General features: G+C 37.8%; 7 protein-coding genes and 1 non-coding gene across 12 annotated transcripts; all 8 read right to left on the bottom strand.

Annotated features, from left to right (window-relative positions):
• Positions 1-128: 128 nt before the first annotated feature.
• On the bottom strand, positions 129-4,094 carry LOC110759214 (heparan-alpha-glucosaminide N-acetyltransferase-like protein (DUF1624)). The gene is made up of 13 exons (XM_021961250.2): positions 3,681-4,094; positions 3,376-3,513; positions 3,187-3,268; positions 2,410-2,486; positions 2,191-2,306; positions 1,968-2,085; positions 1,673-1,789; positions 1,463-1,554; positions 1,215-1,281; positions 1,047-1,128; positions 873-964; positions 634-777; positions 129-522 (listed from the first exon to the last, which is right to left on the bottom strand). The coding sequence occupies exons 1-13, from the start codon at positions 3,813-3,815 to the stop codon at positions 376-378; spliced, it is 1,407 nt and encodes a 468-aa protein (XP_021816942.2). The 5' UTR covers positions 3,816-4,094; the 3' UTR covers positions 129-375.
• Positions 4,095-4,564: 470 nt separating this feature from the next.
• On the bottom strand, positions 4,565-4,760 carry LOC148293473 (small nucleolar RNA snoR127). The gene has a single exon (XR_015836921.1). It is a non-coding gene; the product is annotated as a small nucleolar RNA snoR127 (small nucleolar RNA).
• Positions 4,761-5,655: 895 nt separating this feature from the next.
• On the bottom strand, positions 5,656-9,082 carry CPA (Subunits of heterodimeric actin filament capping protein Capz superfamily). The gene is made up of 10 exons (XM_021961233.2): positions 8,767-9,082; positions 8,513-8,628; positions 8,179-8,268; positions 7,972-8,036; positions 7,342-7,503; positions 7,049-7,127; positions 6,814-6,891; positions 6,464-6,538; positions 6,345-6,380; positions 5,656-6,109 (listed from the first exon to the last, which is right to left on the bottom strand). The coding sequence occupies exons 1-10, from the start codon at positions 8,870-8,872 to the stop codon at positions 6,002-6,004; spliced, it is 915 nt and encodes a 304-aa protein (XP_021816925.2). The 5' UTR covers positions 8,873-9,082; the 3' UTR covers positions 5,656-6,001.
• A 1,252-nt stretch (positions 9,083-10,334) lies between these two features.
• On the bottom strand, positions 10,335-12,033 carry LOC110759228 (F-box/kelch-repeat protein At3g06240-like). Its single transcript, XM_021961271.2, has one exon. It carries the CDS (start codon positions 11,594-11,596, stop codon positions 10,418-10,420), a length of 1,179 nt encoding a protein of 392 aa, XP_021816963.2. The 5' UTR covers positions 11,597-12,033; the 3' UTR covers positions 10,335-10,417.
• A 105-nt stretch (positions 12,034-12,138) lies between these two features.
• On the bottom strand, positions 12,139-15,118 carry LOC110759199 (Phospholipid/glycerol acyltransferase family protein). Its single transcript, XM_021961234.2, has 7 exons — positions 14,693-15,118; positions 14,025-14,143; positions 13,868-13,933; positions 13,534-13,731; positions 13,326-13,444; positions 12,963-13,068; positions 12,139-12,793 (listed from the first exon to the last, which is right to left on the bottom strand). The coding sequence occupies exons 1-7, from the start codon at positions 14,919-14,921 to the stop codon at positions 12,239-12,241; spliced, it is 1,392 nt and encodes a 463-aa protein (XP_021816926.2). The 5' UTR covers positions 14,922-15,118; the 3' UTR covers positions 12,139-12,238.
• Positions 15,119-15,931: 813 nt separating this feature from the next.
• Positions 15,932-17,182, bottom strand: LOC110759220 (krueppel-like factor). 2 transcript variants are annotated; one of them, XM_021961258.2, is made up of 3 exons: positions 16,999-17,182; positions 16,471-16,732; positions 15,932-16,151 (listed from the first exon to the last, which is right to left on the bottom strand). In XM_021961258.2, the coding sequence occupies exons 2-3, from the start codon at positions 16,721-16,723 to the stop codon at positions 16,117-16,119; spliced, it is 288 nt and encodes a 95-aa protein (XP_021816950.1). In that variant the 5' UTR covers positions 16,724-16,732; positions 16,999-17,182; the 3' UTR covers positions 15,932-16,116. The 2 variants fall into 2 exon arrangements, with proteins under 2 accessions (XP_021816950.1, XP_021816949.1); XM_021961257.2 differs by having other exon boundaries at positions 16,471-16,725; positions 16,999-17,169.
• Positions 17,183-17,546: 364 nt separating this feature from the next.
• On the bottom strand, positions 17,547-20,419 carry LOC110759218 (T-box protein). Of its 2 annotated transcripts, none has more exons than XR_002527071.2 (8): positions 19,855-20,419; positions 19,329-19,406; positions 19,080-19,222; positions 18,864-18,934; positions 18,491-18,586; positions 18,285-18,377; positions 18,021-18,178; positions 17,547-17,896 (listed from the first exon to the last, which is right to left on the bottom strand). XR_002527071.2 is itself a non-coding variant. In XM_021961255.2 (8 exons), exons 1-7 carry the CDS (start codon positions 20,311-20,313, stop codon positions 18,096-18,098), a joined length of 1,023 nt encoding a protein of 340 aa, XP_021816947.1. In that variant the 5' UTR covers positions 20,314-20,419; the 3' UTR covers positions 17,547-17,896; positions 18,083-18,095. The 2 variants fall into 2 exon arrangements, 1 of the variants encoding a protein (XP_021816947.1); XM_021961255.2 differs by having other exon boundaries at positions 18,083-18,178.
• A 1,170-nt stretch (positions 20,420-21,589) lies between these two features.
• LOC110759210 (ATP-dependent caseinolytic (Clp) protease/crotonase family protein) lies at positions 21,590-25,568 on the bottom strand. Of its 3 annotated transcripts, none has more exons than XM_021961246.2 (10): positions 25,109-25,568; positions 24,567-24,668; positions 24,158-24,280; positions 23,981-24,040; positions 23,464-23,560; positions 23,313-23,386; positions 22,941-22,994; positions 22,772-22,855; positions 22,568-22,692; positions 21,590-21,851 (listed from the first exon to the last, which is right to left on the bottom strand). In XM_021961246.2, the coding sequence occupies exons 1-9, from the start codon at positions 25,391-25,393 to the stop codon at positions 22,591-22,593; spliced, it is 981 nt and encodes a 326-aa protein (XP_021816938.1). In that variant the 5' UTR covers positions 25,394-25,568; the 3' UTR covers positions 21,590-21,851; positions 22,568-22,590. The 3 variants fall into 3 exon arrangements, with proteins under 3 accessions (XP_021816938.1, XP_021816937.1, XP_088111207.1); XM_021961245.2 differs by having other exon boundaries at positions 21,590-21,984; positions 25,109-25,567; XM_088255081.1 differs by lacking the exon at positions 21,590-21,851 and adding an exon at positions 22,334-22,476.
• Positions 25,569-25,677: the final 109 nt, after the last annotated feature.

The raw sequence follows: 25,677 nt of genomic DNA, 5'->3' as shown, positions 1-25,677 counted from the left end.
CTGTAGTCTCGTTTCACCTTCCCGTAGTTTAAATTAATTTAAAGTAGAATATCACTTGTATCAAAAGAACAAAACCCAACCAAGGTGGTTGGTGTGAATGGTTCGGCACTCTCATTCCTTAAGAGAGGTGGATTATTGAGCGTTTGCTCGTTTCTTTTTCATTTATACAGCCGACAAATGAAAAATAGGTACCAATACACATTTATACAAGAAAATTTCAATGACAACGAGCACTACTATCCAACGATATGTCATATGTACAAGATAATGTCACGGTAATTATTCAACGATATGTCATATGTTCAAGCCATACATAAGTAGTTCAAGGTTCAGCAGAGCAGAAACTAAAAGAGGTACTGAAAATAGGATTATAATTTAGAGCTTCCAATATAAGCCCAGCCGATGTAAAATCCCAGCAACAATGCCCCAAAATAAGATCTCTGCAAAGAGGACGTAGAGCAGAATGCCTACTCTCCTCGAATGCCAAACCCCCACGAAAATGTGCTTTTGAATCCAATATACCTGCCCATGCCACAAGTCAATTCAAACTATGGATGAAAGTATAATTAGTACGAAAATCATGGTAATTACATTGGAAAAATGAAGGCAAAAACATATGGAATTCGAACATACTAGCGTGTTATGGGGGTCCTTGTAATACCACCCGTTAATGAATCCTGCAAAGATGCCTTCAGCTGCCATAACATACACAAGCATAGCGTTCATGCCAATCCATTCCAGTGGCAGGAACAGGTACTTTATATCCCAGATATCAACCTGGCATTGCAGGATGTTGATCTTTAGTAGAGAAAACGTGAGAAACCTCATGAAAAAAGAAAAGAGCCATCAAAATTTTCACGACAAAATTGTACCAGAATGTAGAAGCCTGAAAACACCAAAGCTGCTGCTCCAGATGTTACACATACATAGCTAAATGTATATAGCTGTTTGTTTGAGGGAATTGCTGCACTGGCCATAAAACATGAGAAATATATGATTGATTGATAAACACAACATAGCTGCATACACTTCGCCTCAGTTCGCACCGTGAGTGAAATGAAGAATGATTCCTAAGACGAGGAGAGCACAGCCCACCGGGATCCAATGCTTCAGTCTGGCTGGATGACCCTGTTGTTGGAAACATGAGAACAGTGAGGAAGAGTCTTGCATATGCTAACCAGGGAGCTCTAAGTATATCAAATTCGAGACTTGACCTTCATGTGTATAAGCACATGACCAAAATGTACTCCAATGATTGTGGAGAGAATTGCAGATATAGAGCTACAGGATGAAACAAATCGACATAAATATCAAGTTCTAAAAAGTTTCTCAAGGGCTAAATCCCTGAGCTGTAGTTGAACAACACCAAAAGGGCTCCCTAAGGAGAGAGTACATTGTTATTGTCCAAAACCAGTCCAGTACGCAATGATTAAAGTCCAACAATGGAAAGGGTTATATTTACCTTACAATTCCTTCAGGTTCAAAAGGAGCATGGCACCATGATGGAGCATCATGTCGAAATGGTCCTGCATATGGGGAATTCTCAGTGCAAGCCTGCAGCAGTTTCGAGTAAAGAAGGTTTAAATGTTTACAACTGACACTGATATATGCTCTTCATCAGAAAATCATATAAACAAATATATATACATATATATGAGATTAAACTACATACTTTAGATCTTTTCCAAGCTGGACGTGGATACATGTGATTGATTCCCAACACTTCTCTATCAATATATCCTACTGCATTACAAGGAGGATCTAGTTTTCCTCTCACGCCACAAGCTACCTATTGACAAGAAATCCTTGTAGATAAATGAATATTGCCACTGAAAAGAATTCTCAAACACAGAATATATTGTAGCTTCAAACACACTCAAATTTTCCTTACTCAGCAATTCTTAAAAAGATATTAACAGATTCCTATCATTTAGTAGAAGTATGAGATGTGAGAACTGGAGGCTTACAGTGAAACTTTTCCCATAATCAATACTCTCTCTGTCAATGACAGTAAATTGCCAATCAGGAACATATGTCCCATAAATTACAGCAAAGTAAATAGTGAGAACACATGCTGCCACCAGCCTGGAAATTTTGAATGGAGAATTCATTCATAATTGTTTCCTAAATATGAAAGAACTATAACAAATAGGGAAAAAAACCATAGCATCATAGAAATAAAAGAATTACCAATGCCAATAGTATAATTTGAATATGGAGAACCTGCTGGGTGCCATATTTTTGGTTTGTGCACCTCTGGAGAAAATTTCTATCAAAGCCACTACCAGATATGCAAGAGCAATTCTCTACAAAGGGTAACATGAATTACTACTAGTTGCAGTGCATCATAAAACTAAACTATGTAATCAACATCAACAACATGCAAATGCATATAATTATCAAAATTACCTGGAGAATCCCACACCACCTTATTTCCTTCATGTCAACACCATAAGTTAGTTTGTCAGGAGCATGCGAGAAACCTCCTTCACAACATATTGAAGGCATGTCAACATGAGAGTATCAAAGTAAGGTCTGGACCCTTATTGCTTTAGGTTGATATGTAGACTTTTGGTTATTATTCTGAGACCTTTAACTTGTCAATGACCTCTAAGCCTCATTAGTAAAAGAAACTTAAGTTCCTAACAGTCCATCCACATGTTAGGGCCTTGTAGGAACTGTTAAAGAATTAATCAAGTCAACCGTTGACATTTTAACTCTTTAACAGGAACCATCTAAGCTAATATCTGCAGACTGCAGCCATGCCAGTCAAGTCTCCTCAACTATAGTAGCATTCAAGGCATTCCGAAATAACTTTCTAATTTCAAGTGTGACCTAAAGTGATGCATCATACAAAGAGCAACAGTTGAATCACAATAAACGATGCAGTGTTAAGCAATTAAGATTTTGATGAGAAATGTTTTTTTCCCCTATTTAGCTATGTCAGATTTCCTCACCCCCTCAGCTGGGGGAAAATGGAACAAAACTACATCATATTATTAGAGTTTCTTTCACATAAGACTAGAAACTGAATAGCAAATGAAATCAATAAAGGGAATACATAATAGTCCTTAGTTTATATGTCTTTTTTCTCTTGAAGGCCAAAAATGTAAGCAAAGTAGGAGTCAAAATGAACCCAACAAACAAATATATTCAATATAAGGTTTCAAGGAGAAGAACAGTGACCTTGTAATAGGAGACCCCAGAACAGAAGCTTGAGGGTTCTAAGAATCACCCTCTTGACAGCCAAAAGTTGGTCTGGTATTCTCTAGAAGAAGAAAGGTCATTAATTCAAATTTGTACTGTAATATTATGCTACCATTTTGTTGAATAAGAAGGAAAAATTGAAAAACAGAGAAAGGAAAGTAAACCAACCTTGAGAGAAAGTGCAATGGCCATGCCCACAATGAACAAGAAGAATGGCATTACAAAGTCAGCAAGGTTGCAGCCATTCCATGGCGCATGCCCAATCACAGGCCACTGTCCACCAGCATCGTCAACCAAAATCATCAGCTGCATCATCAAGAAGAAAACTATGCCAAGTCAAAAATTCATAAACGCCAACAAAAGTCTCGTTTCCTCCCGACAAGAACCTCAAAAACGTTGTTCCTGCTTACGGTTTTGACACTGAATTGAGGTAACAAAAGTACTATAGTATAGAGTGAACTTGTTTGAGTTACCGCGACGGTGAGGCCACGAAAGATGTCGAGGGAAGCGACACGTTTCGGCTTGGAAGGCTTGTGGTCCGAAATATCGGGTTCCGACACGATGAGTTGGTGGTGGTGAGTGGTCGTATCGGCTTTGATTTCGGCCATTTTGTGACGTCAACGGTGTTTGAGCTTTGATGATGAGGGTGAGCTATTCAGTTCAGCTCAAAGCTAAGGTAACTACACTCAGAGTCTACTCTCAGATAGCAATGACTGATTGATTGCATGGATATTTGTCAATTTGCAATTACCCCTCTAGAGGATTGAATGAATCATTGAAATATAAAATATACTATATCCTCAATAAATATATCAAAATAACAAAGAACCACTTGTATAGTGATTTGGAGTAATCCCTATAGTGTGTATATTGCCCCCCTCCTTTTTTTTTTTTTTTTTGAAAAGACCCGTGAGGTTCAGAACACAACTGTTATGGATAAACATAAAAGACAAATATTTTGTTTAATATTATGATTTCAGTTTTTCTATTATTCTTCCAGCCAAAAAAGAAAACCATGTTTTTATACTGAAAATTGTTGCAGTAGTCATAACTTGTTGATTCATCGGTACCATGGGGGTGTGTGGATTAAGATTCAAAGTACCACTATACTGACTGTATTAGCGTTTGTTTTCTGGAGAAATTCCAAGGGAAAAATCGTATAATTGGGATTTTAAACAATTTTTACATTAATAACAATCCACAATAATTTCCAGCCACCTCAACTCTGCAGCAAGTTACAAGCTTTTTACTGCACCTGTCCTCTCTGTATCACAAAGAAAAGGTTACATCATTGGAATTTCTGGTTAGAAAAGAAAAGGTGACACAAAAATAACCAATTCAAGAAAGACAGGAAAATTCTGGTCAGCAAGAACCCTTATCTCTGTTTTATCATCAGATAGATGCACTTCTACAAAAGGCAAATATCAAAAGCCTAACCAAGTCCATAGAAGAGAATGGCAAAATACCTCTCAAATAGGAACCAGTACAAGCTTAGGAAAGACTGCCCCATGGAGCACATCCACATATGATTTGGCTAATTTGCATCATCCCAGACAAAAAAAACAGACAACACACAAAGACACATATACAAACCAGTAAACAAACACAACAGAGTGAGGGAGGAAGGGTCCCAAATGGATCAAACATAAAAGAAGCATTCAAAGAAGATTCAGAGGGGAAAATTTTATTGATGAAGAATAAATTTGTACAAGGATGAAATAATTAGAAACATCTTAGCTAAACCAGTCCGTTGTTTGTCAAGTTTATTCCTTTGTATATCGTATTTATTTGCAGTGCTAAAACATAATGAAATGCACCTTATTTTCTCCCTAAATTTTCTCTGTAACCAACAGACTAAATTTGAGAGAAAGATCCTTACTTTACTATAAGGTTGCCTTGCACTGTTTTTAAGCAAAGAAAGTGGAAGCTGTAATCAAACCAACCACAACAATATCAGAATAAATACGATACATTCAAATACAAGATGAAAGTTTTCAAATTTAAGTGAGAAGAGAAACAAACTCCTAACCCTAACCCAAAAATCAGTACATGAGGAAAGAAGAAAGTGAAAGTTCGCCGTTTGGTTGCTGAAAATCTGCGGCGAGAAAATGTTTTCAAAGATTAACAAAGGCTCAGTTAGCTCTTTATATAGCACTGCTTTGCGCGGGCTTGACCTAGCCCAGTTATGTTTTTCGACAATTTATATAGAAATATTTCGCGCGTTTCAATCTATATTTTTATTTACAATTTAATTTCTTTTTGTATTGATATTTCTGTATTTTAAAGTTTTGATCTTTATTAGTACCGATGTTTAGTACCTTAAACAAGATTAAGTTTTTGGCTTTGAAACCTAATTATGGTTTACATTTGTGAAAAGTGATATGCTTATGCAACATATTCTCAAGAGTCCAGAGATTAATGGTTAATTAGTAACCACTGAACCATACATATCACAAACTTTATCTAATTTAAATCTCCACTTTGTAGAAAGAAAAAGGCACAAATTAAGCCACTCCTCAGTATACATAAAATTACAAACTCCTCAACAGCTTCAGTAGTTACAAGTTTATAACACAATGAGAATCAGCCACAACCCTTTACTATACACGACATAAATAACAATTATATTACAAGCACCAAAACTGAGGGAGAGAAGCTTCAATGGCAGAGGACATGAATCAGAATGGAAATGAGAAAATGGAACGACAGATAGTCAGCGCTAAGTATGACTGGCATACTCAAGCTATGGGTCTAGATGGGAAGAAACTCATTCTTTCAGTTGAACAGGTGGAATTCACTTTCCGATGCCAAGTTCTTTTGTAATGTCTCTTGTCAAGCTGAACTGCAATGTATTTTGCCATGGAAATAAGGTGCGGGTAACTGGAAGCTTTCTTCGAAGATCCTGCATCACATTCATTAAGTTTTGAAGGCTATTACTGGAATCAATCTCCCGTTAAAACATAATATAGATTTAATAAAATAACAACTGGAATGGTTTTGAGCTCAGACATAATATAGAAACATTTTTCTTCCGCAAATGTGTTTCATGTTTATGTTGGACGTATCATGTCCAAATACGTTCCACTGTACCAATATACAAAAAGTTTAACTTCAGGGTCAGTTGAAGTCAATGGTACCTTGAAAGTGGTATCAGGCAAGTTTGAATAGGATTCCTGCATAAGTAAATTTGTTAGTAAAAAGCTCAATAAGTAAAACAACATCAGCTATAAACTGAAGAAAGTGGGATGTTTTGAACCTCGAGAGATGACAGGTACTCTGTCTCATGTTGGCGAATAATGTTGCCTATGGCAATTGCACTATCTTCAGAGGACTGCAACATATATGAGGCATATCAATCAAGAAAAGAAGGCATCAAATAGGTGAATAAAACGGACACATCTGTAAGCTATGAAAAAAAGTTTAAAAAGCAACAGGAAATGTTTTATCAATAATGTAAAGCACGACATCGGAACTATCCAATGCTTAAGCATCACAATATCAAATTTAATTATACTGTTGCTGTAGAGACCTTGCATGATAAATCATCCCAAGTAATACCAAAATAAAAATGACAACACATGGGAAAATTCATATCTTAACTTCAACCTGAAAAATTGTTGTATCTTTGCATTCATGTTTTGCATCTAATTGCACATTTCCCTCCTCAAAATAGTGCGCACCCACCTGAAAGGATAAGAATAGGAGGACGTAGATGAGAAACAGCTAACTCATGGTTAGGTTTTTATACTATGAACAAGCAAATTACTGCAGTCTGAATTGCATAGAGACAAAGAAACCAGTCTGCATATCTGACATGCACCAAGTCCAAAACAACAAATACCTGCAGCTTGCCGCTCAATTCCAGCATTTGTAATTCATCTTTGAACTCAATGCTCCATATCGAGCGCCAACTACCATTGCTATGGAACATGCCAATTAAACTATATCAGAAGATGGCCACGTAAAAAGGGAAAGAAAGAAAATCTAACTGTATTTGTAACAGCGAAACGACCTGGTGTAATAACAGGACACATTTGTTGGTACAGACTACATATACATTTTGTTCTAACTGAAATAAAAAACTAAATAGCAATAACAAGCTCATGGGTTGGGTATATAACTAATTTCACGCACCAGAAATTTTGTGGGCTATGTCTAGCAGCTGAAATCACCACTACAAGCTCAAAGTCAGATCCTGGGCCCTCTACATCTTTACCATTGCCACAGTACACTGAGCAGATTCCCTTTGGATAAGCTTCATCAACATATTTAAGTATTTCTGCATCGAGAGCACACCTGACACAAAAGAATGTGGAATTATACACAAGTGCACGTATGCACACACAAAAATACACACATGAATAAAATAAAAACAAGTTTGGTTCTTTGTGTGCTATGTTTCCAATTCCATAAGCTGTCAATAATTTTTCATTCTTGTATAGCCATATGAACAAGCACGCTCAAAAGATAACTTGATCATCAGTAACAAGTTTATTGCATAGTTCTCACTCGACCATTATGGAAAGGCATCCTCAAACCTCAGTTTACTGTAGCAAGTAAAAACTGCTTTGGTATATCAAAATTGACAAAGAAAGTAGTTCCTGCTGGGTCGAATACTTTGGCCATGTAAAATTACTTGGAATAAGCACATCAACATGCATGCCTGACATGAAGCAGAGCACTAGAGGCCCTAATATTAAGTCAACTATCTTAGAGAATACAATATGCAAAGAATTTCTTGCCATAAAACTTAGAAAAGCGTACCGAAATTCCTCAACATATGCTGATGGAAGTTCCTCATCCAGAGCAGGTCTCACCTCTGTACAAACCTGAACCAATTTTAGCACATTATGATGAAATAATTGGTAACAAAACTTAGATGACAAAATCAAATAGGATGTAATTACAAACAAAGGTAACAAAAATACATGGAAAGCTTTTATATTAGGTGTGTGGAAGCATAAGACTTGCCTGTTTGATGTGGTCAACTACAGCAACTTGAGCAGTCCTGGGATCAATGAACTCAGTCTCATTGAGCTGTCCATATGATGTAACTATAACCTGTTCACACAAAAAAGATAAGTAGATATAATCCACATATGCACACAATTCCATATATTTGAGAAAGAACAACGAATGAGCATAAATACATACAGCAAAAAGAGTAAAAAAGTTCACATTTCATAAAATAAGAGCTCCAAAATTCATCGAAATGAAACACTAAAACCAAGAGGGAGCCTTTATTCAGAAAAGTCGAGACTTCAATTGAAAAAAAATAAACAGAAAAAAGAAGAAGAAAACATACGTCTCCAATTCGACCGGGCATTTCGAGGGAAATCAAGTGGGATTTGTTATACAGTGGGAATGCCTCTGACGCAGCCTCCTCGTACAATACGTCGTCGTTCAGTACCGCCTTCACATCTGCCACCGAACCAAAACATCAAATACAAAATGCGATTCATATGATCAATCAAAAATTGAAATTTAAAAATGAAACAGAATTAGAGAAAGCGAAGGAAATGTGAAGAAAGAGTGCCGCTTTAGGGTCAAAGGTGAGACCTTTGGCAACGAATTGGATTTCTCCTGGAGGAGATTTGAGAAGGAACCACTTTGCTATTTCTTTCTTCTGCTTCTCGCTGAGCTCTGCTTCTTCTTCGTCCGCCATTTCTCTCTCTCAGTCTCTCTCTCTGAGATTTGAATGGGAAATGAACTGGTGCAAGATTCAGAGGGAAAGAGAGAGAGAGAGAGGAGTGATTTCCTGGGAAACACGTAAAACTGCAAGAATCCAGACGCTGAGTTTCTCGGGGCCCACAAAAATCAACGGACTGGATTTGTTATGATTGAAACGCGTCGTAGAGGAGAGTTGCCTTAGAAGTGTGTGAATTGTGATCTGTAAAGGTCACCTGGGAGGTGCGAGGTGGTGACTGTGACTCGAAATGATTTTGAGTGGTGGGGATGGTTTTTGTAACCTAACCACTAAAACCTGCTGGGGTCAATGATGGCCATGATCCTGTCCGCCCAATCATTATACCATCTGAGGAAAACTGACGGTTGTGATTGCCATCACAGAAAATAGTGCCTTTTGGTTGTAGCCTCTGCACTGACCCATGCAACATCTAATCATCCACCACAATATCATCTCCTTCTTTTATTGCATGAACGTTACAAATACCAAAATTTATGTATTAATTGTTGAAAATTATGTAAAAAATATGTGTATTAAACATTAAAAGCCATATCTCAAGCCCATCAGCAGCATATCAGTAAAGCGTACACCGTGTGACGATTTTGGATCTTCAACTGCCATTCCTCTGAACATAGCAAAGGGTAGACAATTAAAAGCCATCAAGCCTTTCATCTTTGTTGTTTTTGAGACTTGAGTTTAGAACATAATGACAGCATTCATCAAATCTTTTAGACCCTTTAATTGTATTCATTTTTCCCTGTAACACTGTGTCTTAGCTCTAATATTTGAGTTCCATCCATTAACGAAATTTTTAGATGAAAAACATTATGGTCTTAAAGATTTTACCTTTTGATGAGATCCACGGGAAGAGCTTGTTAAGGAAAAACCCAGTTCTTGTACATTACAGACGACCATTTTTTCGACTATACTCAGGACTGTTTAAATTTTTTTTACTCAATAGTATCGCCGTGCGGCTATACCTTGTACATATATTATATTTAAACAGTATAGCCGCGCAGCTATACTAGGGGCTTTTTTAAAACCTTTTTTTATAAATAGTATGGCCGCGCGGCCATACTCGGCTATACTGGGACTGTTCAGACGTTTTAATTAAATAGTATAGCCGATCGGCTATACTCTTTATATATATTATATTTAAATCGTATAGCCGCCCGGCTATACTCGTGGCTATACACGGGACTGGTTAAATCGTATAGCCGCGGATTGGTTAAATTTTTTTATTGAATAGTATAGCCGCACGGCTATACCATTTATTAAAAAATTTAAAAAGACCCAAATATAGCCGCTCGGCTATACTATTTATTAAAAAACAAAAATTAAAAAAATATCACAGTATACACACCATTCCTAACCTCCCCTTCACTTTCATTCAAAACCCAGAACAGCTTCCTTATTGTCAAATTACAATCTGACACACATGCAAAAGTAATATTTCAATAAAATTACAAGAATTACAAAAAGAATGTTACAATACAAGAATGAGAGATTAATCTTGTTGTTGTCTCAATTAACTGAAATGAGGCTACTTGTATAAAGCACAGCTTGAAAATGTTCAAAAAGCACGCCATGAATAGGAAGATTTCTAAGCACTTTGGTATCGAAATTGTGGGAAACTACATATCCATCCGTGGCAACTAGAAGAAGCTCATCACTGTTCCAAAATGTCAACGGCATCCCAATGCCTGCTATAGGTTCGATGGTTAAGTGTTTTGTCCAAGAACCCTTGATACCACAAAAACCATCCATCACCCATATGTCTATGAATTTAGAAACCCCACTTTCTACGTGATAAGAAAACAGAGCAATGGATTCATTCCACACTCCAAGGCTTCCATAGTTTTCTTCTGAATCTTGTAAACTATCCGGCACCGGCGTATCAAAAAATAACTCATCGTCCATGTCAAAGGAGAGCATGACTTTCTTGTTTTCGTCTAGGGTTTGCTTGTCCAGCTCCAAGGCAAACCAATAGTAAACACCCTTGAAGTAGATTTGGGAAGAAGAAGAAGACCAAACCACAGTGCTTGGTATATCAGTCTTGATCTCTCTCCAAGAGTTAGAGCTCATGGTATATACCTCTGCCATGTGAGGGTAGAACAAGATCCAAAACCCCTCAAAATGCATTACGATTCGAACAACTTTGTAAACCCTGGCTCTGCTGTCGTAGCCAAATCCCACAGCTACCCCTGTCGACTGCAATCTGTTTAGGGTTTTCGGGGGAGGTTGAGGTAGACGAAGGCATGACTTGGGAAGAAGCTTGAGTTGCTTTAGAGCTGGGTTGCATAGAAAAACATTCTCAGAGAAATCTGTTAGACAAATAATCCCATGGCAATGGCCTGCAATGTCCAAACAGTCGTGCCTTGGCCCTACAGAAAGTGGAGGAACATTATTAAGGTTGAGGTCTTGGATAGAATTAGATTCAATTTGAACATCATTGTTGTCATTGCTAAGATCAACAAGTGACAACAAAATATGATTTGCTTCATTGTTGAGGACACAACGCTTGAAAAGGACACAAGTTGAGATCTTGGATGAACATCTGTTGTCTGTGGATTTGGAGAGGTGGACATCCACAAAGTTGGGGTCATTGATGAAATTGTACCACGATTTATGAACGCATCTGAATCGCATCAGAGATTTCGGAGGCAGCCTTGACAAGATCTGCATCACCATTTCTTCTGGCATTTTGCAAAACTCTGCCAATTTCTGGCAGAAGCAACAACGTACGATGAATCATACAAAAGAAGATTAAAAGAAATTAATGAAAAGAGAGAACCTTTTTGTTTCTAATTGAAAGAGTCGTGTGTTTCTTTCAATGATGTGAAATGTAGGCAAATTGATTGCAGTGAGGAAGTCAGCTGGTTTGTAGTTTTTGAAATTATATTTGCGGAAAAATAACACTATATAAAGTAATTTGAGAGAAAGAAACGTGATTTGTTTTGGGTTGAACGCGAAGAAAGGAACGATATGCTTATGTATAATTTTTTTTAAAACATAAATTATTTAATTTTTTATTATCTTTTTTGAACAAATATAATTCAACAGTCAAATTAACCTGCTTCAGTAGGTTCTTTTGTAAGAACATAATGATCCAACCCAAGTGAAAATAAGAAGAAAAAAATTATTAACTATTGAATCAAATTGAGTTTTATTAAAATTTATCGGTTTCAAACCAACGAGGTCAAGTCAAATTATTATAACCGTTTAAACTTAAAACAAAAAGAAAATTTTAAACAAAAACCTCAATTCATTTATACGAAAATCAAAATTTTAATTTACATCGGCCTCTCTCTCTCTCTCTCTCTCTCCTAGAGAGTTATGTTAGAACTAATTCCATTGTGGTAATACATTGGCCTCCAAATATTGTTTCCATGCTTTCAAGGGACCAACCCCTCTACCACTTGGAGTTGTTTCACGAGCTTTACGGTTCATAAATAAACCTCTGGCTGCAAAACCCATCAAGTCAGGGTGGTCCATAAAACTACGCATCCGCGATGCAATGCCAACTTCACGAGAGAAACCCACTCTGAAACGCCGATCGGTATCGGTAGACCTGGGCTCTTGTGTATAGGTAGAAACTAGTTGGACCTGAGTTTCAGGCACCAGTGAATCATCATCTTCGGAAGATACAAAGTTCCCCATTCCGAATGATTCCCAATCAACCTGCTGCAAAATGACTGCAGCTCGCTCTGTGTTCTGCGCAGGAAGATTTTGGGGCCGAGTCACTTGAGCCAATTTGTCCACCTGAACTTTCAGTTCACGCAGTCTATGTCCAATCCTTGAAGATACTGCATCGTACAACTTTCCTCTTGATACATGCTTAGCTCCTTCAGAATTTAACAGATCGTCAAAATAGATTGGATCTCCAATAACCACCGTCACCTACATTTTCCAAAAGACTGGATAAAAAGGCCTATCCCCTCACTCATATGATTGCTAAAGTATTAAAAGAATATCTGACTGGAAAGATAACACCATCACCATATCAAAAGGACACTGAGTTGCGAAAAACTGAACATCTATTGAGAATAGCAAGCATTAGACTACCTACCGTCTTGCCAATCCTTGGAATGCTGGCACCAATAGGCATGATGTCCTGCATCCCACTATGCACAAATGGAACAACCATAGGAATATTGTCAGCATCAAGGACCAACCTGCCAAGTAAGAATATGCAACAGTCATCAAATAGTGTTCCAAAGAAAAGAGCACTGTATCCAAATGCAGCTGCAACCAATGTGCCAAAAGTTACTATTCAAAAGGAAGACACATCTCTTTACAATGAAGCTCAAAGCTCAAAGCTCAAAGACCAAAGCTTGGGAGCCAACCCCCAAAAAAATTCATTTAAAAAACTATGAATCCAAGAAAAGGGGAATCTTCTCTCTGCAGCACACTTTCACAACAAGATCCTCACCTCCCAACACCTCTCTTGGAAGACCCCATGGTTTTGCCACCATCTCGAGAACGACTACCTTCTGGGAAGATGTGCACCCAACCACCTTGATTCAGTTTCGAAATAGCTGTATCCATACCCTGAATCACATGGGCGTGGTTATCACACTATAGCATCACTTAAAAAGTCAGCAATGCAACAAACCTTAAAGACATATTTCAAAGAATACCTTTTGATAAATCCCATCACCACGAGAAACTGGCAAGACTCTGACAGATCGAAAAAATGCTGAAGTTGCAGGATTTGCAAAACATCGATCAGTGGCACACAGTGTCCACCTCAAGTTCTGAGCATCCAGAAGAACATGTCGAGGAAGCAATGCAGCAAGAACAAGCGGGTCATCCATAGAAGCAACGTGATTGCTCACCTGAAACGGAATACATAAAGAAACCATCATAATTCAACAATGGTAAACCTGAAAGTGGAGGAGCAAATGGTGGTTAATCCAATAGATTAAAATACACTCAGTTTTAGATCCATAGAATAGGATCATGGGGCTCTACCGTTATTAGAGGCTGGCCTTTGGGTCTGCGTAGCACCGCATCATGTAATTTTTCTACACCATAAACCTATCACACCCAAAACCCAAATTATTCGTGCAGCCCTCAAAAGTAGAAAAAAAGGTGTTGGGTTATATCAATTCCGCATAAGTTCACATACCTGAATATGATTTAATCCATTCATAAACACATGGCAAACATTGCCAATCACTGGAACAGCCACAGCTTGAAGCATGCGAAGAAGGACTGATTCTTCTTCAACATTGAATTCCTTACCCACTGCAGGCAGCAAAAACAAAAATCACCCTTTTATTATGGTTCTGACCAAAAACTCTCAGCAATTCCCACATGTTTAGATTATAGATAGAAGTGCAAACTAAACAAACGCTATTATAAACACTTACAAATTCTTCAAACCCAAAAAATTTCAGATGATTAACGAAAAAAAAGGAACATTGGTTACTGACAAAATGCGAGGCATTAGGAACCCAAAATCGTCACCCAGCAGAAATTCTTAATTTCTTACTAATTTGAAACATAACTAGTCTTGCCTGGCATGCTAGCTAGCTAACTGATTTTGAACTGCAAGAGACTAGGAGAGAGTGAATTACATTCATCAAACAATTTTAACTAAATAAAACTAAAAATTCGAGACTTCTTCACTGCCTAAACAAAGTCAACCGCCACGAATCTTATTAAAAAAAAAGTTGCAATTTTTAAGAAATACGGAAAAAGTAATAACAGAAACACATCAAAAAAATTTCAATCGGCTCCGAAAAAGAAAATGGAAACAAACACAAACAAAAAAAAAATTAATTGAGAAAATACCTCGTTTGCGATAAAAAACAGTGGAAGAAGGGAGAGAGTCTCTGCGGAAGTCACGAAAGCGCTGGAGCCAGCGCTGGAATGTTGAGGAGAAGTAACCGCCGTCTGTAAAAATTGGGTGGAGCTTGAGCCGGCGGTCCACCTCCACTCTGAACCGCTCCCTGAGCCGGAGCTGTACGGACAGGGCCTTGTTCTTCCACAGATCGCCACGCTCGACCCTCGCGGCAGCCATTTACAAACATGCACGCGCAATTACAGAGAGATTGAATCAGAAGAGAGCACAAGATCAAACAAAGACAGAGAGGAGAGAGAGAGTAGCCAAGCCTACGCGCGAGTATAGCGAGCGAGAGAGAGGAAGGAAGTGGTATGCGGCAAAGCCTTTTTTGTGTTGTGCCGGGGTGCACGATGTACCTTGGTGCGTAGGGCGCACTTAAAAACTACTCGTTTTGTTCGGATTATTACCCTAAAAGTCTCTCTAATTAGTCTACGAAAGCTTTCGTTTTTTGAGATATTTAGTTATATACTCATTCTTAGCACTAATAATATAAATAAACTCTACACCATTTAATTTCTATAAAAATAAACCAAAATATGACAGCTGGCCCTATTGAATTTAATTTTGATTATTAAATTACTTTGATGCCTTATTAAGTTTTTTTAGGAGGTTTTAGAGTTGGGTTTGTTTTGCAGTTTTGTAATTTATAAAAAATTCGAAGCCCTCTTTGTTATGTTGTAAATGACCTTTGAGTGTGTTTCTAGAGTCTATTTCATGTAGAATTTTTTTTATAATTTGAGCCTCTATATTTGATATAATAGTGAATCTCTTTTTTCTTTTTTAAAATTTTTATAATAACTCTCGACTCTTGGTGTAAAGATTTATCTTCAAAAAAGTACTAATTTAATTTCAGTCATTATCTTCCTTAGATAGAGAAAGGATTTAGTTATTTGTAAATAATTGATAATCGTGGTTAAGAGTAGATTTCCATGCACCCTGGGTGTTGTGTTTTCGCTTGCATAAAGAAAAAATAATCTCAATATCGCTTGTATAAAGAAAACATAATCCCAATTATGGCTTGTTTAAAGAAAAAAATAATCATGACCTTCCCCCAGTTTATTCTACTATTGGACGATTGTGATCTTCTCCAAAGATGAGAAGTTGTGGAATATGTATGAAAAATGACAAAGTTGTGATCAGTTCTTATAATCTGAAAATCAAAGTCGAAACAGAACGGAGAGCCGATATCAAAACAATATAGTAAGCTCATTATCAAAATGCCAAGACCAGACATTAGCTTAGAAACCAAACTCAGTTGTCTTTACAGTTTTTTTTATCTCTCATTAAGAATATTCTGAAAGAGAAAAGAGGCAGAGAGAGTAGAGGGGAAATTTGTAATGCCATCACATTAACAACTCCATCTCTCTAGGCTTCATTTGTCAAACTCCCATATGACCCCTCCATCATCTGCAGCACCAAAGCATGATATATTAGCCCATAAACTCTATTTCGAAATACAACTAGTAAAAACCAAGAGATGAAACTTCAAACAATCAGAAAAGTATAGGCTAAGCACTACAACAAAGTAGAACCATAAAACATCAGCAATCTGATCATAGATTTCTTATTTTAACGTCTCCTTTCGTAATTCCTAATGTTCTGAATGTGTAATTTAAACCATAAACCCCTAAATCCACCATGGACAAGGCTCAGATATACAGTGCATCTAACCAAAAGCATTAAACTTGCAAAGCTGGAAACTTTCGGGATTATAGGGCATACGTACCTTTAACTTTCTTGTTTATCCAGACCTCCAGCAGCATCCCAGCACCAATTCCACCAGCAATACATGCTCCAAAGAATGCAATGTTATAGGGTAGGGATCTTCGAGGAAGAAAATAGCAATCTGGGATCTGCCTAATCTTTCTGGGAAGCCGCTTCTTTATGCCCGGCTTAACACTGGGGTCCTTCTGCATGTCACTACCAACAGCTTTCCAATCCACCCCTTTGAACGGGTCTTTTGGCTCTTCCATGGCCATTACTGCAAACTAGTTCACTTTAGAGATTGCCCAACAAATTATAGGTCATATAACACTAACACAAATTGTCTAAGAGGCAATTTTACAAACACCATATCTGCAAACGACAAGATCAACAATACAGCACTTCATCATGAAGAAGAAGAAGAAGAAGAAGAAGAAGAAGAAGAAGAAGCAAATGTCACTCAACTATTCTAAAGCACGGGTTTAAGTTTGTTTGCAGAGAAAAATGAGGGAGAGAGAGAAGAGAAGAGGAGAGAAAGTAAACTTATTACCTTGAAAGTTGAAGTCTTGGCAACGGAACGATGAACAGAGTTTGAGATGAAGATGATTGTAGATTGTTTGAGGTGTTTGGTGGCTGGCTACTGTAAAACCCTCCCTCACACCCCCCTGTGGCAGGCAGGCACCTACCCAAAGGACTGAAAATTGCAAAAAGGTCGAGAAAATGGTGTGGGCACAAGAAAGAAATCCCAATTAACCTCCGGGTGTTCGTTTTCTCCTCTTTTATTCATGATGGGAGATTTAGGCGGGGGTGTCCCGGTGTAACCCCAACCCGACCCGACCCAAAATACAAATATTCGGCTTCTTCACAAGTAAGAGTGATCAGGGGGTAACACTAATGATCTGCAAATATTCTAGGTTTGGGCTTTAGAGTTTGCTCTATAATAATTCCAGTTTCTAATAGAGGGAAATGTCATTTTGTGGCCTAGTTTAATAGGGAAATCAAGTTCATTATGAGAGATTGAACACTGTTGCATGATTCCTCTTTTTAATTTTTTTCTTTTAACTCTAATTTATCATTCTGTTTCAAGCAATTATCTATGATTTCTTATTAACAAGCTAGTAACCAAGACATTCTTTACAAATCACATCCCCATTAGATTATGGGGAAGAAATGATGATTTAGAAACAATGAATTGGTGAGTTCATCTGCAGAGCTCCACACTTAGGAACAGAAGTAAAGGGGAAACAGCACAGCCACACTTGCACTGACACTGGCAAATTAGGCTTGCATGCCTAGCGAAATCTGCAGCAAGAACAAACCAGCGCATCTCCTGTGTACCCTTGGATCTTACTTTCCACAATCGAACCAAAGGAATCATATCCTGGCCAGCCTACTTGAGACTTTATATTTGGCTCATATCGCATTTGAGGTTGATCCATGATAAATAACTGCAAATGTGCCCCGAAAAGAAATTAAAAATCATCTCGTTTCATCTATCAGAATGAAAAGAGAACACAACCAAGGAAGATTTATAGTACTACTTACAGAACAAAACAAAGGTAGATTCCTTACATGGTTACTTGGCATTGTTGCATAATAGACTAGGCGATGAAGAGAAAGCATATGGTACAAACCTTGAAAAGAGCATCAGCATATAAAAAGTTGGAACTTCGACTTTGCATTTCCCACATCCAAATAGTTGACATCAACTGCAACTTCCCCAAGATCGTCTGACCAGAACCAATGAAAAATTCTTAATCTTCTGGAACTTATGTTAGGAAACGGAAAATGGCATATCACCCATGTGGGAGTGAAAATGATAATGGAAGTTCAAACCTTCATATATTGTCCTAGCAAAATTTACATATTCAGGTATGAGATCTCTATATATGATGCCTTCTGGATGGGCATCCAGCGCTACAAGGACACCTGAAAATCAACAAGCAGTATTACATAACTTTTATTACAAAAGAATTAGCCTATGGTTCATTTTTTACTAATCACCAACAGTATATCTTAGTGCATTGGTTATGGAAAGGTACCTGGTGCTACCCAAGCTTTAGTTGAATTGCTTGGCAATGGAGCCAGCCAGAGGATATTTCGCAAGTTCATTGAATCATCATATCTCACATTAGACCCTAAGAGATGTAATATAAGAACAACAGGTGTAACAAAAACATTTCACCACAAGAAATTACCATGTTATCTAACCAATTGTAATTGCTTGACATGAGGAACCAAAAAATTTGAGGAACTACTTAATACAGCTAAAAAGAGGATTTCATTTTAAGTTCTTTCTTCATTAATTTTTCTATTTTCAGATAAGTCACTCTGGAAGACAGAACAGCTAGTATTAGAGTACCAAAACAGATTTTGAGAATTGCAAAAATAAAGATGTAATCAAGGCATCTTTACCTACTTGACAGTAGCCCATATTATATGGAAATACTTCTTTATCATATGCAGGGTATTCTTTGGCATGGAATCTGTCAAACATAAAAAGATGTGTTCTTGAAATAACCAATGATAGGTAAAACATTGTCCGTTCTGCAACTTAGGTCTAATATTTTCTCAGCCTTTTATGGTACCAACAATACAAGAAAGGATGCAGTAAGAAAGATACCAACTTACAATATACCAAGTCTTCCGGTGTCTATGGCAAGAAAAAGGTGGCCATGGAATAAATCATAGCGACTCAACGACACATTCAACCCAACGGCGGGACCCCGAGCTAGAATAAGTTCAAATAAAAATTCAAGATATGAATTCAACTCCTGCAGTGCAACAGAAGAGCACTATATGAATTCAAAAAGAGAATTAATTTCTTGACCAGAGGTTAACTCGAAAATTTGAAGTTTCATTCCTTTGATGCAAACCTACCTCACTTATGAAGCGTCTCCCATATGGAGTTCTAGTAAGCTCACATCGGTTCACTTTTGATCCTTCAACATCAGGTACCTAATGCATTACTAAATTAAACATCCTCCAGTTACAACTGGTGTACAGATAGACTAGTAAAACAACCCAGACAATACATTTCGTCATAAATCTTAGTTATAGTTATGAGATGACACCATCAATGTGTATATGGAACACCCACATAAGTATAATCATAATATGCCAGAAGTTAGAGCCACTTTCTGGAACAGGGTGATGTAAATGTGTGGATAAATTGCAATCTCCCAATTAAGTGTAATCAAAATGGGGAAAGACCTACACAATGAAGACCAATTTCGGAAAAGTATCCATGAATTTTCCAGAAAAAGAACTGTTAAGCACCCGACAACAATTTATCGGAATGCTGCCAAACCAAAGTAACAATTTTACGCCAAATCTAAGCACAAAAGGCAAACATAGACATGAGGCATCGGCAATTGCTAAAGGAAAAGAGGAAAAAGAGACTGACAGTGATCATCGTGGGATCCAAAGCACGTTGAATAGCAGCTGGGTCTCCACCAGAGTCAACAGCGAGGCGAGCAAGCTCCAAAACCGGCTGAGGAGGCCACCAAACAAGCTCATCCTCCTCCTCCCGTTGACATAAATCACCCTTTTGCTTCAAGTTTAAGACTTTTCTATTGGGATACTTTTGTTGGCACAATTTGTTGACATTTGGCGTAAAGGGTACGAGGAATTTGAAGCAAGAAGACAGCTCTTGGGCTACAAGTGGGTTAATGGTTGAAGACTGGGATTTGGAGCCCAGCAAAGAGAGCAGGTCTGAAGGGGTGGCTTTGGGAGATGTTGATGGTGAAGATGGTTTGAGAAAGATTGGGGAACATGAAGAAGAGGATGAGATGGAGTAGGAGGAGGCTGTGAGAGAGAGGGAGACGAAGATTGTCAATCCGAGTGAGAGAGAGGGCTTCCCCATTTGCGCTCTTCCCTCTCCTCTCTCATTTCGAGTCTTGTGTGTGGTTCTGAGCTTACAACTAGAAAGTTTAATTCTCAAAAACAAGAAGGTTTAATTCTCGACTCAAATGAAAAATAATTTATCTGAGGTATACTCGTTGGGCTCACTACCAATTTTCGTATATTTTTCAAGACTATCTGATGGATAATTGTGGTTAAATGATGTCATATTCAAGTAATTTTTTTGTAAAAAAAATTATTAAATGAATAAAATAGATATTTGAATTAATAAAATACAATGCCGAATGCATAGGTGTCTCTCAATATTTGATGAAGAAGACAGGAATCGGGAGGAAGGTTGAATTCTTTTGTTAATTCTATGGCAGGATTGCATAACCAAACATCCATGGGAATGGGATAAGCATGCGTATATGGGCAAAAGATCCCATCACAATGAAATGAAATGCGAGCACAAAAAATAAGGAGAAGCTCAGCAGCATCTTAACCTCAACCTTAACCTCGTCATTTATATATCAGTAATATCATTGCAAATTTTAAGCGATGATGAAAATATAGTTTCCTCCTCGTCCTTAAAACACCGTTTGCGTCCTTGCGGCGGGGCAGTATGCCTGACAAAGATGCTTCTGGTGGAATTGGTTAGGTGCGGACCACAAAGCTAGGGCTAAGCATATTGTTTGGGCAAATTTCTTTATAACACCGTTGCGTCCTTGCGGCGGCCGGCAGCGGCAGGCAGTATGCCTGACAAAGATGCTTCTGGTGGAATTGGTTAGGTGCAGACCACAAAGCTAGGGCTAAGCATATTGTTTGGGCAAATTTCTTTATGACTCCATTCCTTGCAGTCATATCTACATCTCCTTGACATCATATACTGACTTAGGCATTAGAGGGTCCTTGACTACGTTTTGTTTTGAGTAACACATAAATTTTGCATGCTTCTTATTTATATGCCTGTACGCATAAATGAATGCTTGCATATGTACACACATTTGTACATATACCTATCTTTTTGAATTGTAATTTATATATTGTCATGTATCAAGATCAAGTAGTGCTTAAAGAAACATCTTCTCCACAGGACATGCTGAGAGCATTGTGCTGCCGAAACTCGAGGGACAAATTGCTACCCCCCCCAATAAATAAATAATGACAACACTAAAGAAACCAAAAAATTGGGTCGCCATGGCCATCTTCACCAATAAATTGTTTCAAAGAATATGCATCAACTGCATGGGTAAGCGACCCATTAAATAGTCTTTGCAAACCATGCATGCCATACATGTTGAATTCGAAATATTATTAAGAAAGGATTGGTTACCCTCAAGCATGAACATCATCTGTAAACCCAAAAACTTGACCAAAATATTACATTCGATAAATCTACAGCGCTTCAATTAGGACATAGAAAGAGTCTGACCCCTCGTAACCTTCGAACGTCCGTGTTCGTGCACCCTCCAAATTGTTCCAGCGGCAATTCAATTTGGCATCAGTATTCAATCTCTTCCATCCAAATCTTCCTCTTAAACAGGCCACTTCAGATTCCTGCAATTATATTCTCCCCATAAGATGATTCGACGCTCTTTACATTCATTCATGCTTCAACCAATAACCAAAGAATCCCAACAAGTGACCGATCATGTAATTTCTTCTACATTTAGTAACCAAGTAAGAATTCCTACACGCCAAGAGAAGCATTCCAATCAGAAACCTAGTTCTTGAAAGGATCTTGCAAGCAAAAACACTATTAACATACATGAACCAAAATAAAACTAAATAGCCACACTATCTTGCAACGTTCTAGTATAACCATGCATTGCTGGTATTTTTCAGGCCCAATCTTGAGCCATCAACCATTACAGAAACAATTTGAAGTACCAGAACAACAGCCCATTTGTCGTTCATGCCATTTTATTCAAGTTGCAAATAGCCCAGATCACACTAACACTCATACGCTGATGGAGTGAAATATCAAATCAAGCCAAGGTGCGAAAGTCTAGCTCAAGGCTAGGAAGACAATAGACAAATTTCTGTCCATTGCATGACCACCATATAGAATATAAATTTGCAGCATCATTTGATGAATTTTCAAGCAATTATTATTATAGTTGCATTCTTCCCCATGAAAACTGAATTGACTAGTTTGCCCCATCGCTAAGTTCGCAGAGTCCTTCAGAAAGCCCAATCAAAATGATAATTTTCACATTTGAAAATACCCCATGAAGCACTATTGTTGCATAATGAAGAAAAGGTTAACTTACCTATAATGACAACATTGCACCCACTAGAGACTAAGTTCATCTACAACTTTGACACCAGCTTTCTTGTCCCATTCCTCAGGGGAGGCTACATCTGCCATTATCTTTTCTTGACCACGCCAAAGGATCTGCATGCAATGTTCCCATCAGTCAATTTTCCACAAAATTGAAGAAACAAACTACATAAGACAATCTAAAAGGACTTACCTTGTCAATCACCCCGAATTCTTTAGCAGTTGTAGAATCCATATAATATGGTCTTCTCATCACATTAGTAACAGCCTCTACTGACTAATACAAAATAAACAAGAAAAGATAAGTTCCTTAGTTTTTGCTCATATGTTGCTGCTGATTAAATCTTATAAAAAGAGCTTACATTTCCTGTGTGCTTGGCCAGAAGCTTTATAAGAATGTCCCTATTTGTTATTACCTGCAAATTCAGAGAGTGTTGAAATTTCCATAAAATCCACACAGAACTTGAATAAAAAAGATTGTCACCTCATGAATGAAATCTTAAGCCAGAGCTCAGTATATGTCTATCATTATATTGCATATTGAACAGAAAATGTTGATGTGAATGAAACCTTTCTATTTTTACTCCTCCAGAGAAGTTCAGAGACCAAACAAATAAAGACATGATGAACAAATACATGTTTAGGACTAGAACAAGGAATGGAAAACATTGAATTTGAAACAATCAGTCTTTCACCATATTAAAATGGTGGAAAGCAATGAAACAGGGGATCACCTCTTTTGCACGAATAAGAACGTCACTAGCAGGCATCAGCCCAGATGATGGCACACGAGGCTGTTGGATCATGGCTGAAACAGGATTGAGGGAAATTATGAAAGTTTTAAAGGTCAAGGATTGCACACTTAAAAAGCCTAATGCATCATACCTTTGGCATGTGGCATCATGAATCGTTTGCCCTTAGTTCCTGCTGAAAGCAAGAGACAAGCTTGACCTATAGCAGCCCCAACGGCAACCGTATGTATCTGAATAAGCAAGAGCAACTATGTAATAAGATAAAAGGTAGAATATTCATATCATTACCAAATGCATACCATTCCCCTACTTTTCAGTCAGTGGCCAGGTCACTTAGCACATATCCTCTGGGGTGTGGGAAGTTGATACAAGTGCATATAAAACTAAATATTATTCATAGAATTTATAAACCCAATCAACAGTTGCCACTCTCACTGCCTCACAACCATTTTCGAGCGTTAGCATCATAGCAACACATCTGCAGCACTGATGTGGTGCCACCGCATGCATATGCATATCCCTAAGCACAATTGCTAATCTAGAAACACACTATGTAGCTCCAAACCCGCACCCACGCAAACTAACACCATCATCACCACCAAGTAGAGCAAATAACTATGTGCAGTGAAACAATTCTTAAAATGAATCACCTCATTTTTCAACTGCATCATTGCATCATAGATAGCAAACCCCTCTGACTCCATGCCAACCTGAGCAATAAGCATTTCGAATACATAAAATAGATAATTGAGAGAGAGAGAGAGAGAGAGAGAGAGAGAGAGATCATTTCATATGCATCATGTTTTGATAATAAACACCAGACTTACCGTTTCACCGTCATCACGAGTGGTTCCAGTAGAATTGATATAAATATATATTGGTTGTTTAGGATCCATCCATTGCAGATACATCAATTCCGCAACAACAAGCTCAGTGACTGCTGGTACTAACTGAAACATCAAAGCAACTTTTAACAGATTTCACAAAATGCAAGAAGGAAGTGACAATAAGACTGACTAAAACCTATTAGGAATGAATATCAGCATTAGTCTCGTATCATTTTAGTCATATTTCCCCTTCTGAAGTAACCAGAGAACACCCTCAAGGTGCACAGTCTGCACTGAAGACACGCTCTGGGCTTCTCAATTTCACCCCAAACTATGAAAAGATACCATGATTTGCTACTTTCAGAAGATGGCATCTACAACCAACATGAATATTGGGTCAAGAACTTACAGGCATGCCAATATAAACTATTCTCCCGTGAAGTAGCAATGACGGCAAGTCTGGAGGTGGTTTCCTTGGCCTATGCTCGTTGTAAGAAACAGATCTTTCCACCTAGTTCAAGCAGAGAATATCATCAGTTTACCAACTAACCAAATAAGAGTGAGAAACAAACAAAAAGAAATTTGATTAACCGGGGTTCAAGGATAACACGGAAATCAATTTCTTTAATTACTAAACATTCAGACTTTCTTAATAAATTTTGAAACATCACTACTTTTTTTTAAATCCAAAACAAGAAGTCTAATTTCCCAAGGAAAGAAGCCAGAAAGTCCTACCAGACACTACTAATTCCATTAAGACCTATTAGAATAGCTAAAATTTCGAACAAAACCAGCTTAACCAATACAAAATTAAGATTCTTTCCGCTACAAAGAACTAGCAAGCGCTAATTTCACTAGTACCCATTAAATTAATCTAGAAAACTTTGCTTCAATCCTTCAAAAAAAACAGAAACTACCTATACGTAAGCATATAGAGAGAGAAAGACTTACTTGGGCAGGTGTGGCCATGAGCTTAGGTTCATCAAACAAATCCAAGTACGGAAGAGAGTCAGAATTTTGAACAGGTCGGTTCAGTAAAGTTTCGGGTGAATTGGCAGCCACTGAACTGAGCCTTGAAAGAAACGGGTCCTTAGGGTTTATTGGAGGAATGGGGATTTTAACTTTTGCTTTCGCGTTAATGGAACAAAAAGCTGCGAACTTTCGAGTATTTCTGGCTCTAAGTGACGATGAAGAAGTCGCTGATATTGAGATTGGTAATTGCAAACTAGTTGCCATTTGAATTTATCGGTGAGACTTTGTGACACTTCTGGGTTAGAAACTGAAAGAGAAATTGAAGTGAAGCTCTGATGCTATTTGGTTCGTTGAAGTTGAAGGAAGGCCTTGAAAGCTTTGGGTGTTTTGATGCTATTTTGCTGTGGAAGAGGTTGGGGGATGTTGTTCTGTTCGACTGTTGAGCCCTTTTAGAGCCCACAAGATATTGTCAATTTTGGCCCAGAAAGCAAAAGGACTTGGCATCATAAGCACCGCATATACTTTTTGACGTTTAAATATTTTTGTCG

The sequence above is a fragment of the Prunus avium genome, chromosome 6 (assembly GCF_965620075.1).
Source record: "Prunus avium chromosome 6, drPruAviu1.hap1.1, whole genome shotgun sequence".
In the NCBI taxonomy this organism is placed as follows: domain Eukaryota; kingdom Viridiplantae; phylum Streptophyta; class Magnoliopsida; order Rosales; family Rosaceae; genus Prunus; species Prunus avium.
Note: the sequence above shows the minus strand (reverse complement) of the source record. Positions and strands in the feature narration are given on the sequence as shown.